The 14,883-nt window shown below is 50.4% G+C and overlaps 1 protein-coding gene across 1 annotated transcript in view; it reads right to left on the bottom strand.

The window, feature by feature from the left end:
- SHISA6 (shisa family member 6) overlaps nucleotides 1-14,883 on the bottom strand; it is a 395,417-nt gene that overhangs the window by 31,428 nt on the left and 349,106 nt on the right. The window contains exon 5 of the mRNA XM_073310637.2: nucleotides 2,746-2,898. Within this exon, the coding sequence (XP_073166738.1) occupies nucleotides 2,746-2,898 (153 nt within the window). The remainder of the gene's footprint in view (nucleotides 1-2,745; nucleotides 2,899-14,883) is intronic.

Here is a 14,883-nt window from a genome sequence, read left to right as displayed (position 1 = left end):
ACCCTCCCTCTCTCCCCTTGCCCATTGCATTCACTGCACTTGAAGTGATAAAGGAAGCATTCGTTGGGCTCTGGAAGAGGAGTCCTGACCTCTAGGATTTGGTCAGTAAGACTGCTGAAAGCATTTGGTGAGAAACTGCTTCTATCTTATATAGTTTGTTTAAATTAGGTATTAGTAAATATCTTCTCTTTATTTTTCTTGTGACCATCTCTGACCCTTATGCCTTATTACTTGGACTCACTTAAAATCTCTCTCTTTGTAGTTAATAAACTTGTTTTATTGTTTTATCTAATCCAGTGTATTTAATTGTAAGTGTCTAGGAAACTCCATTTGGGGTGACAGGATATGGGGCTTATTATTCTTTTTAGAGAAATAATGGACTTAGTATAACTTGTATTGTCCAGGAGAGGGCTGGGCAGAAAAGGACATACATTTATTGGAGAAAATCTGAGACTTGGGGTGTGTTGGGGTCACCTTGGAGTATAACCGAGGCTGGGGAGAGCCAGAGTGTAACCCATGCATGGCTGGCAGGCTGCAATTACACACAGACACTCAGGGTGTGGTTTGCCTGCTGGAAGGCTGATTGTGAGTGGCCCAGGTGGGAGCTATTTCAGCAAGGCATTGTAAGGCACCCCAGGTTGCACGGCAGTGTTGACACAGCTGCTTATTAGTCGTGACTGTTCCCTGGTATGTCACCTTGATATTGGGCTTTCTCTTGTTGACAACTTCAAACTTGTACTCTGTGACTGCCATCTCCCTCTGAAAGGGGGCACTCCTGTGTTTGTATCAAAGACACAGAGCTTCCCAGCACAGGCCCTGTCATACACAACAGACTTCTTGATAGCTGTTACTTACTTTATTACTGAGATGGAGCTAGGCCTTACAGGAAATTGAATCGATTATTGGTAGTCTTTTGGGAAAAGTCTTTGGCACAGGTCATCCTGGCCAAAAGCTAAGCTGATAAGAGTTTGTACTTAGTACTATCATTTGGCTTCTGTCCCTACATTTAACCACATCAAGGCCCCTTTCACCAGGCAGTGGCAGTTTCAGTGATGTGTTCTCAAGAATGTGTCCGCATCAAAGAAGCGTAGGGCAGCTGGACGGAGTTCAGTGCACATCTTTACAAACCCCTTGTGTCTGGAGAGTGTAGCAGGACAAAGTTCAATGGGACTGCTCAGTATGAGTAGAGGGGAGCAGGAGCAAGTCCGAGGGAGAGGACTTATGGTTTGTTGTCAAATTTTGTTACATTTCCAGACTTTCAAATTTTTCTTTTTGGCTTTTTAAAATACAGTATGTTTTATGTTTCAGTGAGGTATATCGACATCCTTAGTTCTGTGCTACAGAACATTTTCATCCAGTACCTAGGCATAGTATATAAAGTAAATGACACATTTCAGGGAGTCTCTCACAATGAAAATCAGTTACAGAAAAAAAGGCAGTATTTTCAATTGGTAATCAATAAACAGACATATAGTTACATGACTTCCACTGTGAAATGAAAACATTTACCATCTCAAGAAAGCAGAAATTCAAAAATTGTGAAATTATAATCCAGTGGCGGCACCGGCATACCAGTATCCATTTATATCAGAAAAGCTGTTTAGGAACAGGCACAGAGCATTGGAGGGGGGTGAATGGGCATGTTGGAGATATTTACAATAAACAGGTAGGCAACCTCTTTACCCAGTAGATTATAAAGGGTAAAAGGCTTCCAGGAGAAGACAGAGTGATGTACCCAGCACCATAGGAAATCAGGCCTAATTCAGCAAACTAGCCCTATGCATCAAAGCATTTAAAGCATATGTTTTAAGTTTAAGCAGGTAGCAACTACTGTAACTGGTTAAAGTCAAGCACATGCTCAACTGCTGTGCTGAACCAAGGAGAGGGATTTCTCTTTTAGCAGATCTGTATTGCAATTTCTGTGGTGGAAATACCCAAATGCACTCACCTGAGTAATCCAACTGAAGCTGATGAGACTACGTGTGTACAAGCTACTCAACATCAGTAAGAGTCTGGAATTGGACCCTGCTAAAGGGTGGTAGCAGAACACAACACATGGTAGAAAACAGCAGCCAGCAGCTGATACTAGCCAGAGTGAAAATGGATCCATAGTATGCGACAAAGAGACTGACACTCCAAGGGACATAGAAATGTATTAGGGATAAGTCCATAGTATAGACCACCACCAGGTCCATGAAATAGATCAGATTACAGCCCAGATACAGGAGGTAAGCATCCCTCCCTCACTTACATGAATGTTCCCAATCATTTCATGAGCTTTTTGACACTGGTTTTTGGTTGATATTTAGTCTGAAGTACCTGCTCCAGGGCAGACAGACAGTGAGTTACCTGCTCTAACTGCAGATTGGGGAGACAATCGGAGGTTCAGAGATAGCCAAGCAGGCTTCCCCCATCTCTGGTATAAAGTAGGTGGAATACCGGATGGCTCTGTAAGGATGAGGGAGCGTGTTGTGATGAGTAATCAGAGGCAGCACAGCAGAGAACTCAGTGAGGAAACAGCCACATGTACCATCACTCGCTTGGGGTAAAAGTGACTTTTCCCCTGCAACTCTGCCTCCATGGAAAGTGACAGGGAACAGCGTTGCAGACCAGAGATGTCAGTGCAGCAAGTGCAATGGGAAAGGAAGTTGAATTACTGCCTTGTCATTATGCCCCTTGCAGCTCACAGGCTAATGAGATACACAAAAAAAAAAAAAAAAAAAAATGAAATGAGCTGACACCTACTTAATCTCTTCAGAGAAGAATATTTACTTGGGTTAGTCTTGACTGCAGCCTCGTAGGATGGCGGGAGATGGGAGAGGTTCTGGAAGGACCTGGAAAAGGAGAGATCATAGGGCTCCGTGGCGGAAGTGAGGATATTGTTCATCCGTGGTTTTTCTGCAAGAAAGAATAAAAACATGTCCACGCAATGCACCAGTGGACAGGGAAGAGAGAGGTGAGAAATTCCCATCCACCTGCCAGGTAGCAGAGCCACTCCCCTACATCTGAACCAAATCTGACAGCTAGGCACTACACTATAATTCAAACTGACACCAGCCAAGCCATGGGAAATGAAACCCAAGACTTTGCTGCCTTTAGTCTCCACTGCAACTATTAACAAATGCAAACTGCAGTGAAGAAGTGCTGCCCACAGAGCACAGACTCCTTTGTTAAGTCAATGGTAGAGATAGTCATCTCATTATAGACAGAGAATATTACACTGTTGCCTATTCCCCAGGGGCCCCAATATCTCATCTCTGAGGACAAAGTTAGCACAGATGCCATTAACATCTATGTATAAGCGACCAAACCCACCATGTGGGGAAGATGCTTTTCTGCATTCTGCACTCCAGTGTCTTGTGTTTACTGTAGAATACAACACACCCTCCCTTTAAATCAGTCACATGATTTCAAACACTGCCCCTTTTGGGGGTGGGGGCTCTTCAATTCTCCTCTCCCTCTGCACTAGATGGAGTCTACTATTAATAAGTGCCATTCAGACTGGCTACTAGCCCTAAGAATTCACTTCCTGAGTTCTGGTATCATCCCATTCTCTCTTTGGGAGGAGATTATTGTCTTAAGGGTTGGGTGGAGGGGAAGTAGTGACAGTTCCTGAAGCCTCCTGTGTTGTCGGATGCCAATCTGACTCCTGTCGTGACAGGGAACCTACAGAACAGAGACTGTAAAGGTTTTAAGGCCCATCCACAACTGAACTTTCATCCTGGTATCCTGGCAAAAGGTGATGTCCCAAGCCAAAATATTTCTAGGAAGGGTCAGATGCATGTTGGGACCTTTTGTTTTGAGAACTGGGTTTTTGCTGATGTTCCTGAGCTGCCTCAAGGTTGCTCTGTTGAAGGGTATTTCTGAAGAGCAACTGGGAGCATGCTTCCCAGCCTGGGTAGACAGACACATTAGCGCTGCTCAAGCTGGTGTACTAAAAACAGCAATGTGGCCACAGCAGCATGGGCATCAGCTTGGCCTAGCTGTCCAAATACATGTCCGTGTGTCCCCTGGGTATGGACATGGGCAGTTAGCCAAAGCCACTGCCCATGCCACCACAACCAGATTGCTATTTCTAGTGTGCTGGCTTGAGCAGAGCTAGTGTGTGTCAGTCACCTGCACAGGGAAGCACACTCCCAGCTGCAGTGTGGATGTACCTGCAGAGTTCAAATGGCTCAGGTGAAAGGAGACTCCTGGCAGACTCTGGAGGCATTGCTGGGGCCAGCCTGGGTGAGGATTTCCCACAAACAGGAGTGTCTCTCAGGGAGATGGGGGCGGCATTTGTTTTCTTGCTGCTTTCAGTGACTGACCTTTCTGTGTCATGGTCTAAAGCACATGGCTGAACTTCAGACCATCATGTTTCTCAAACCTAACAACATATCCTAGATGGTCTTCGAGCTGAGCTCCTGCCTCTGCTGGACCTGTCAACAGGGCACAGGGGAACTCTATCCCATCAGACAACCCAGGAGAATTGAGCCTTGTCTCTTGACCTAACTGTCCACCCCTCAGGAGTGAGTGGAGTGCTCTGGAGAAAGGGGCCATGTGCTCGGGCTTGAACTGGCAGGAATGGCCACGGCCCCTGTCACCTGTTGTGCATGGGTCTCAGAGACTGCATGTCTATAGAATCATAGGACAGGAAGGGACCTCTAGTCCAGTTCCCTGCACTCATGGCAGGACTAAGCATGGGCAGTAGATGAACCACCCATTCAGGAAAGCTAGCCCACCAGCCCCGCCCCTTCCACCTGAAGCTCCACCCCGAGTCCCTCCTCCACAGTCTCTCCTCCCCCCACAGCTAGAGCCCTAAGCCGCCCACGGTCCAAGCTGTGCCGGCTGGCCCACCCCACGTATGCTGGCCCAGGCCAGCCTGAGCCACCCCAGCCATGCCTTCCTGGGCCACACTGGATGCCCCAACACAAGCCAGCTGCCCTGCCCCTCGGCCAGTCTGAGCTGCGCCGGCTGGCCTGACCCCTGGGCTGGCCTGAGCACTGGCCTGAGCCACCTCTGGCTGATCCCCAAGCTCCAGGCCACAGCTGGAGCTGAGCCCCCGCCGGCTTCAGGATGTGGGGGGCAGAGCATGGGCGGGGCCACAGCCTGGGCCTTAGCCTTCCCTGGCCTATGATACTCGCTGCCCCTGGGACTAAGTATTATCTAGACCATTCCTCGCAGGTGTTTGAGGCCTCACTGGGTTCAGTTGTGCTGCTGCATATGGAGGAAGTTAGTGCCTAGTGAGCGAGGGTCACAGGGTCTGGCTTTTGGTCAGGAAACCACAACACTCCTTCCTGCTGGCTAATCCGTCTGTGTTTTTATAGAACACCAGTTACGATGGCAGCCCCCGCCCCAGCATCCTGCTTCCTGGTGACCCTTCCTACGGGGAACAGAGCTCAATATTGCTTCCTCTGTCGGCAGGTGGCTCTGCTCCCAGCATTGCTCAGAGTCGCTGAGGGAATCACTGACCGCAAATATCATGCCAAGCACAACCCCCAGCTACCATGGACAGGCACGGAGATGCTCTCTTTGACATCAGTGAGAGCTGGAGTCAGGGGCTACTACAGCTCTGTGGCTGACCCTGGGCGAGTCACTGCACCTCTTGGTGCTGAATTTTTCCCAGCTGATAAATGGGGATCATGACACCCACCTTTGTAAAGTGCTTTGAAATCCTCAGCTGCACTGCACTATGGAAGTGCTAGTTCTCACATCGCGTAATGATGACAATTAGTATTGTAACTGAAAAAGGCTCAGCCTACAGTTGCTGTCAGTAATATCGTTTTTCCACGCTTGGCATGATTTTGTTTCTAATTGTGGGCTCTCCTTGTCACTCCAGAAATAGGACTTGGTTTAAAACCAGTCTTGTGTAAGGAAACTTTTGTGATGCAGGCTGCTGAGAGTGATTGTGATAGGAAGGCAGTGTGATGAGGCTCTGGGAACGAGGGTCCAGGCCGATCGTTGTGAACTCCCTAAAGGAGGTGCTGTTGTGCACACCAGCCTGTGTATTACTGCCCTCCCAGGTTGCAGGAGACTTGAAATTTCCACCAGTTGTCCATTCTCTCCAGTGTCAGCTCCCAGGTTTTGTGTGTCCCTTGTTAACATATGGAAACCCTAGGTGTCCTGCTCTCTGGCCTTGGGGTGTAATGTGTTTGTTTAGGGTTACAGTGAGCCAATATAGATAGCACTGAGGTGTTTCCCCAAGGGCCATGTATAGCCTGCCTGCCAAACTATTTCTGCCCAAAGCTCTGATCCTACGAGCTCCTATGCATGGCAGAGCCCTGCACCCACAATGAGCCCTAACGGGACTTCCCATTGGTGCAGGGTCCGTTTGGGCATGTGAGCTTGCAGAATCAGGCCTGCATTCATAAAGAGATGTATGGATTTCTGCAGCAATTTCTGGTGCAGGAATGAGGGGCAGCCTCCAGCAGAGTTCAGGCTCCTCACTGCATATTGCTTTTGTTATTTGTCACAGAGGGAGGCCATGGGTCAGCATCTTGAAACAGAGCCCTCTGCACGCTTGCTAGCCCTGAGCATATCTCTAGACATGATGACTGGTGCATTTGGATTTTATAATGCTACTGGAGAAAAGAGGCCAAGCCACTGGGTCCAGGCAGTCTGCGGAGTTTGCTTGGTATTGAAAGCACATCCCTTTGCCGAAAGTCAGGTGGAGTGACTGAAGCCGGAGTTTAAAATAGTCTTTCATCAGCCCAGCCAAAGGCCTGTTGAGTGATGACGTTGATATCTCTCCAGTGTGCGGGTGTTAAAGTAGGCAGAGATCAGGCTATTCAAAATAGCAGTGATCACAACTGCTGGAAGCCTAGTGTCAGACTGCGGGAGGGACAGATGGGGTCCTGGCCGAGTGTGCGGTAGGCCTGGGTCATGTGACCTGGTCTGAATGGATTCAGGGAGCAGCTGGGTCTGACAGGTATGGCAAGAGTGCAAAATTCTGATGCCACTCGGAGACACCAGCCAGTCTGCTCCGAGAGCTGAGCCCCTTCATCCCCGCATCAGCCTCATGCAGCAAAAGGGCCTGGCTCGGCCTGGGCTGCTTGCGCTGCCTGAGGAGCACCAAAAAGGCACCACTGTCTGGGCTTTGCTTTTGTCTCAGGATTCCCAGCACACTAGGTGAGAGCATCCGAGGATGGTGTGGGGGCGGCCAGACTCCCAGTCCTGACTCAGCCACAGTCCTTCCTCGGAGCTCTCACACCCAAAGCACAGCGGATGGCACAGCTCTCTGCAGCTCCCCCCCGTCATAAATACAAAGGGAAGGGTAACCACCTTTCTGTATACAGTGCTATCAAATCCCTCCTGGCCAGAGGCAACATCCTGTTACCTGTAAAGGGTTAAGAAGCTCAACCAACCTGGCTGGCACCTGACCCAAAGGACCAATAAGGGGACAAGATACTTTCAAATCTTGCTGAGGGCGGGGGGTGGAAAGGTTTTGTTTGTGCTCTTTGTTTACGTGGTTGTTCTCTCTTGGGACTGAGAGAGGCCAGACAGAAATCCATCTTCTCCAACCCATCCTAATCCAAGTTTCCAATATTGCAACCAGTATAGATAAGCCAGGCAAGGCGGATTAGATTATCTTTTGTTTTATGTGAATTTTCCCTGTGTTAAGAGGGAGTTTTATTCCTGTTTTCTGTAACTTTAAGGTTTTGCCCAGAGGGGGATCCTCTGTGTTTTGAATCTGAATACCCTGTAAAGTATTTTCCATCCTGATTTTACAGAGATGATTTTTACCTTTCTTTTTTCTCTTTTTTTAATAAAATCCTTCTTTTAAGAACCTGACTGATTTTTCCATTGTTCCAAGATCCAGGGGTTTGGGTCTTTGATGATTTTGTAACAAATTGGTGAGGATGTTATTCTCAAACCTCCCCAGGAAAGGGGGTGTGTAGGGCTTGGGGGATATTTTGGGGGAAGACGTCTCCAAGTGGTCTCTTTCCCTGTTCTTTGTTTAAAACGCTTGGTGGTGGCAGCATACTGTTCAAAGACAAGGCAAAGTTTGTACCTTGGGGAGGTTTTTAACCTTTAAGCTGATAAGAATAAGCTTAGGGGGGTCTTTCATGCAGGTCCCCACATCTGTACCCTAGAGTTCAGAGTGGGGAAGGAACCCTGAGACTCCCCAAGAAGCACTCTCAGGGAGAAAGGCCTGCACGCTTCAGCCTGTATGCCAGCACCAGCCCAGGGACATGGGGAGCCAGCTGGCTCAGCCTTTATCCAGGAACTGCTGGGGTTGTGCAGGCTAGGACAGACCTTCAGCCCCATGGAGTTTTGCATAGGCATGGAACGGGGGGCATGGGACTGCCCTGGCCACACCTTATCCTGACCCCAATATATCCCATTGTGCGTCCCTCTACCTCTGCTCTGCCCATGACACACACCCCCACCCACCAGAATGTCCCTGGCACCCAGGATTGCTATGGAGGCAGTGCAGAAGTAGCTCTATGCCTGGCATTGTGCAGGAGAGGCCTCACTTCTGCAAGGTGTGTGTGTGTGTGGGGCTCTTTGCCCTGCTCCATGGGCAGCCAGAGTCTGGATATAAACCAGCACAAGTAACAACAGACCCTGCGGTGGGATTTTGACCAGTGTGTAATGACTTGGGAGGAGCCGTCCCGTTGAAAGTCAGCTCATGGAAAGCCAGTAGTACTTGTGCTCCTATCTCACTTAGATACCTTTGAATATCCCACCTCTAAACAAGGTCTTTGTGTGGCCCCATTTCCCTAGTGACTCTGTTACCTGAGAGCAGTACCAGCCCTGTGAGAGTGTGCTGCATCCTGACACCCCGTCAGGCTCATCTGCATTGGCCTCAGTGGTCCTGCCTCGCTGACGGGCAGATGGGCATTGGAGGAGCACACAGAGGGCTTGCCTCTCTCTGCACTGTTAGACTCCTCCACTAGTGACTCTTCATCATCACTGCTGCCAGGAGGCAAACGGCAGTAATATCTCGGAGCCTCCAGCATCTTTAGCCCTCTAAAGTGAGTTATTGCTTTGCGGGAGGAAGGGCCCAATCCTCTGCTCACTGAAACTAATGGGAGTTTTGCCTTTGAGTTCAATGGAAAAAGGACTGGGCGCAAACTGTCCAGTGGACACAGGATTAAGCTGTTATCCTAATCTGCAAATACACAGGCTCTGCTGTGAGTACTTTCAACCGACGGGACTTAATGGCAAAAACAGCAGGGGCTGGGTCTCCTGGCTCACAGTTCCAGCAATGGTTTCTCTCCCATGGGATCTCCAGACATTCTCCTTCTCCCTAGGGAGCAGATACTTCCTCATCAAAACCCAGAATACAGCCTGCATGGCTCCATGCGTTTGGAGTTTTCTTGCTCTTTCCACAGGCTCTGGGTCAAATTCAGTCCTGCTGTAAATCAGTGACATTATGCTGTTTGCCGCAGGCTGAATCTGACCTCTGGGTCTAACCCATTATCCAGTGGACTAAGGCACAACTTCTTCAAATAAATTCCCCTGCACACTGAGAAATAGGGGCCTTTCACCCCCACACCAAAAATCATCATTTCTTAGACATTTGTTCCAGGCAGAAATTTGCTTTTCCTCTGCAGCAAAATTTTCAACACAATTCACAAAAATGAGATGCAATTAACTTTGTAAACACAGCTTTTCACATCTGAGTTCAACGCATACCTGGGCAGTTCCCCCACAGGTAGGGTTGCCAACCAAACACCCTTACTCCGTCCCCTTCTTTGAGGCCCCACTCCTGGCCCACCCTTCTCCAAGGTCCCGCCCGTGTTCACTCCATCCCCTGCAAGAGGGGATGAGGGCTCTAACTGGGGTTGTGGGCTCTGGGGTGGTTGAAAACATGGCACCTGGCAACCCTAGGCAGTGGAACTTTTTCCATGCAACTCAGACTCCCCCCTCCCCCCCAACACACACACACACAGACACACAGACCCATCCTTTGCACACGGCACAGCCAGAAACTGAGGTAAAGGCTGTGGAAAAGAAAGGCTCTTCAAAAACAACCCACAGTTGCATTGCTCTTATTCCTAGCAATTGCTCTGTGCTTTGTCCTATTCCTCCTTTGGAGCATTCCTGTTCTAATGTCAGATGGAATGGAGACAGGCAGGCAGCTCCATTCCTGTAGGATGTGAATATCTAGGAGGTTTCAGTGTCTTCTGGTACCTAGTGAATTCTTAGCACCGAGACCCCCCATTGCACTGTCTCCCGGGCAGAGCTGGAGGAAGGATCATTCCAGTTCTGTTCAGTGTGTGGCATACAGGGGTGAGCAGGGCTAGAACCCAGAGTGCTTGGTGGATCTATGAACCTGCTCTCCCTGCTGCTCCCACTACAGAGAGCAGAATAGTGCCATAGAAACCCAGCACTGGGCTCTGCGGGAATATTACCCTTCCTTTCCTTAGCACAGCGCTCACATTGACACTCTTCCCAGTTCTCTGAGCACACGGCACCGATCCGGCAGCTCTCACAGCCCTTCTAGGGAAATGCAGGGCTGCCATCACAACCTCCCTCCCACTGTGTGTTCCCTGTGCTTAATTTAAACCTCTCTGTCACCAGAGAGTCCTCCCTCCCACCGCTCAGACACGCAGTCGGGGAGAGAGGCTGAGCAGACAACCCTACATCCCCGCAGGAAATAGCTTCCTCCCCCAGTCCTCACACACTGACAGTTCCCTGCAGCTGGATCACTCCGACAGCACCCCACTGGCTCCAGTCAGACCCACGTGCAACACTTCAAACCCAACCCAGCCTCCCCCATTCCCCATTCAGCCGCTGTCCTCACTAATGGCGCTGCAGCTGGTGCAGCTACAATGGGGCCTCCTGCGGGATAACCTACCTCAGGGAGCAGCTTCCCCCTGGAACTCACCAGGCTGCCTGCTGATGAGGCATCAGGCCGGGGCAGTGGCTCAGTGCCCCTTCGGTGTGCCCTGGCAGCCGGTCATGGGTGGGAGCTACACTCGTCTCAGCCGCACATCACAGCCTAGTTATAGTGCAGTGGGGTGAGTGCAGGCACCCAGAGCTGCATGGCAGCTTTCAGGAACCATGTGCTATGATTTGCCGCTGTCCTCAGGACTCACCATCCCTCTCTCAACACCAAACAGCCAGTTTCATCCCCTGGACAGAAGAAGAAAAGCCTATGACTCTAGAAGAGCCTAATTTTTATCCCAATTCTGTCTGAGAAATGATTAGCCATTTCACACCAACACTAGGAATTTGGGCCATTTTCCTGTTAGCTCAGAAGTAACCAAAACTGGATTAATAAACACGTCTCCTCTTCAGCCAAGGTGTGTCTATAGCTCCCCAGGCTGGGGTTGTTCTCTGGTAAACAAAACCTAACCTGAAGTTATCTACCGAATGCGCTATTACTTTGAGATCGATTTGTCTGGGTGATGACTTCAGTCCATGTCTAATGGCCTGATCCTGGGATTAGGAAGTGCATTTCACTCACTGTGGCAGTAGAAACAATTGATTAGATATTATACTGTAAACTGCGACTTCATCAGCACTGAGACAATGCCCCCACCCCTCTGTTTGTGCTTGGGTAGCGAAGAATTAGGGTAACATCCTTTTGCAAATCTGTCAGCAAGAACCTGCATACAATCTACATTTTGCATGGAGGCTTGGATAAGCTAAAATAAGCCTAGTCATATGTATGGGATTTGTGTTTAGTGTCAAAGCAAGAGAGTTAATTGACTGCTTGCATGAGGGGTGTGAAATTAAGTGCCATACTTTTCTAATAGGCTTGCACAGAATCAGTATGTCCGCTTACCATCTGTTTTTCATCCAGTCAATCAGGAGCAGCACATAATGAATCTGGCAAATGAGAGGTCACCTTGAAAACTACTGTCTATCTTTCAGCAAAACTAATGAATAAACTGAGATGGGTGGAGACTACTTGAGCTGACTTTTGCATAATGTATTTAAGACTCAGGTTCAGGGAACTGATGGGTTCCAGTCCGTAGGAATCACGCGTGCAATTTATACACCATCACTAGTTAAGTAGCAGTTTCTTTCTGCTTGGAGACGTGTCAGAATTTCACAATGTTAGAATCAGACATTGATTTTTTGTTCACATCACCTGTTGGATTCTGTGAGCCAGATGCAGGATGGGAGAACACAGTCCCTCCCCATTTCCACACAGCCAGAGTTAAATCCCCCTGCTATTTTCCCCAAACACAGAGAGAATGCCCAGGGTGTCCAGTCCTTTCGGATGCTTTGGGGGATGGAACGAATGCTCAGGGTTACTGCGAGTGGCTGCCACTAAACAGCCAGCCTTTACCCACAGTTCCCATGCCTTGGCGTCTGAGATACTGTAGTCATTTCTGATTCTAACTACATGGGAAGGCTCTTTTTTTGACTGTAAGCAGGAACCATATTTTCTTATGTATTGGTACAACATCCAGCACAACAGGACCCTGAGCCTGGCGGGGCCTCTGAGTAATACCGCTGTGATGGATCTGCCAAGCAGGGGACTGCAACTCCCGTCAGCTCCCTCCCACCGCACATCCCTTTCCCCTGGCCAGGGAGGAGGGGAAGGTCCTCCACCAGTAAGTGGCTGGTCTGTGCTGGGCAGTGGCAGCTGCATGGCTAGCCAGGAGTTGCAGAGAATTTGGATGCAGAGAGGAATCCCCAGGAACCAGCTGCAGAGCTATGTACAGAAGAAGCTGTGACTGATGGATGCTACAGCTGGGTGTGGGTTTGTGGGGTGCTTAGGGGGATCCTGCAACTGCTGGGCAGAGAGCCAGTGCAGAGATGCCCAATGAGAGACACTAGCAGCAGAGCTAGGGGTGGCATTCAGGACTCCTGACTCCCAGCCCACTGCCACCATCCACCTTCTGCCAGCCCTTCCCTTGTGGCTTGGTTTCTCTTCAGCCTGGCCTGGAAACATGAAAGCGCCTGGTTGCTTGAATAGAGACTGGAGTGGAGAGGATCCCCAGGCACTAGCCCTGACTCACAACTGGACTTCCCAGGGACCCAGACAGGAGCCGCTATTGCTCACCTGGAACTGGAACTGGTTAAGCCTCCAGAGCTAGGGTACCTGCACCCTTCCCCTTCCTGCAGCCCTAGGAAATGTGGGTGTGGGACCTACCAGGGTTAGTGCCTACAAGAATGAACTGCTGAAGCACCCACAGTGCTTGTGTCTGAGTCGCGGTGCACCTGGTGCAATATTAGCATCCTGGGGGCTTGGTGTGCTGGGCGCCCTGGTACTTACACTGCCACAGTAACACAGCTGTATCACTCTGCCCCGCTAGAGGTAGCAAAGCACCGTGTGAAGGCACTCGGGGGCAGGGTGCCCTGCCAAGCTTGCACAGAGGGCAGTGGAAGAGCTGGGGGGGTGGTACCTCAGTGCAGTGCCACCATCCCCCTTCTGCCAGCCCCTTCCCTGCAGCCGGGTTTCTCTTCTGCCTGGGCAATGCTCTTAGGGCCTGATCCTGCCCTCAGGGCAGCCAGCCACAGTTTTCCACTGACTTCAATGGGATGGGGCTGAAGTCTGGAGAACATCCAGCTCTGCTGGGCTCTGCTGGCTCTGCCCGCTGTGCAGCTCCCTGGGCGTGGGACTGCATCAACTCCATCAGGTAGTGGGTGAGATGGCATCGTGCCTGGCACGGCACTGTGGGGGCACCAAGGACCCAAGGCTGCATGCAGCAGCTGGCTGGGCACTGCGAGGGCTCTGGGTGTGAAGCTGCTTTTGGCACCGAGTGGCTCATTTCCGTGCCCACCAGGGGCTGCTGGCCCTGCCAATGGAGGGCTGTGCTGTGCCTGTTAGGCCCAGGCCAACACTGGGGCTGCGGGAAGGAGCAGAACTACTTCAATGACTGCTCCAGGGCCCTGGTGCCTAAGGGAGCCACAATGCCTCCTGGAGCTTGTAGGCTGCCAAGGGAGCATGCATGCTGCTACTCCCCTCACGGCCATGGCCTTAGCGGCCCATTTGCAGCTACATCTGCCCTTGGAGCTAGGGTTGAAATTCCCAGCTCGAGCAGATACACTGGCATTGAGCTAGCATGCTGAAAAAGAGCAGTGTAGCTGTGATAGCCCAGGCAGCGGCGTGAGCTAGCCGCCCCGAGTACATGCCCACGAGTTCGGGGCAGGTTTACTCAGGGTGGCTAGCCTGTTTCATCACTGCTGCTCCTCATGCTACTCTGGCTATTTTGCTACTTTTAGCACGTTTGCTCGAGGACCGCTTGTGGGAGTCTGGTTCCTCCAGCCAGGGAGGAATCACAGCCCTAGCTCCAAGGGAAGCTATACCCTGTGTGTGGCTAACACCCATGCGGAAGCCGGTGGGGAGCATCCCTTGTGCTCTGTGCACAGAGACTGCAGTTGTAGCTGGTCCCTGCATGGAAGCTCCCTTGGTCTCTTCCCCACTGCACTGAAGCTGGCCCCAATCTCACCTCCCATTACGCAGTGCCGGTGCTGCATGCAGCCTGGGCCCTGTCTGCCTCGGCTGCACTGAGCTCTTTGCAACCAGAAGGACAAGGGGAAATTCCATTATTTGTAATGAGCAAGGCTAGATTCTGAAGAGTGCAGGAAAATCTGGCCAAACCCATGGCTCTGCCCCCATTCTCTGAACATTTCCTCTGTTCTAAGGAGAACACTTAGGTAGGGCCTGGTGAAGCTTGTGTACAAGGAGGGGTGCCAATGCACCCTGAAGCTGGAGTGATGAGTTTGTGGGCAGGCGTATGCAAAGCTCAGGTGGGCACAGAGACATGAGCTTTGTTTGCATGAAGAGTCTGCACATATTTTGTATGACACATCAACAGATGCCTTTTTACAACATTCACCTGGTGAAAGCAAATAGTGTCTCCTAGGAAAAGTGATGCAGCCCAACCTTCTGCTGCTCAGCATCTGCTCATCACAGCTTCAGGCTTCTGTCAAAGCACTTCCCTTAGCACTCCCTTCTGCTCAGCCATTTCAAGGTTCAGGAAGAACCCT

Source organism: Lepidochelys kempii, chromosome 14 (assembly GCF_965140285.1).
Source record: "Lepidochelys kempii isolate rLepKem1 chromosome 14, rLepKem1.hap1, whole genome shotgun sequence".
Lineage (NCBI taxonomy): Eukaryota > Metazoa > Chordata > Testudines > Cheloniidae > Lepidochelys > Lepidochelys kempii.
This window is presented reverse-complemented; position numbering and strand designations above follow the sequence as displayed.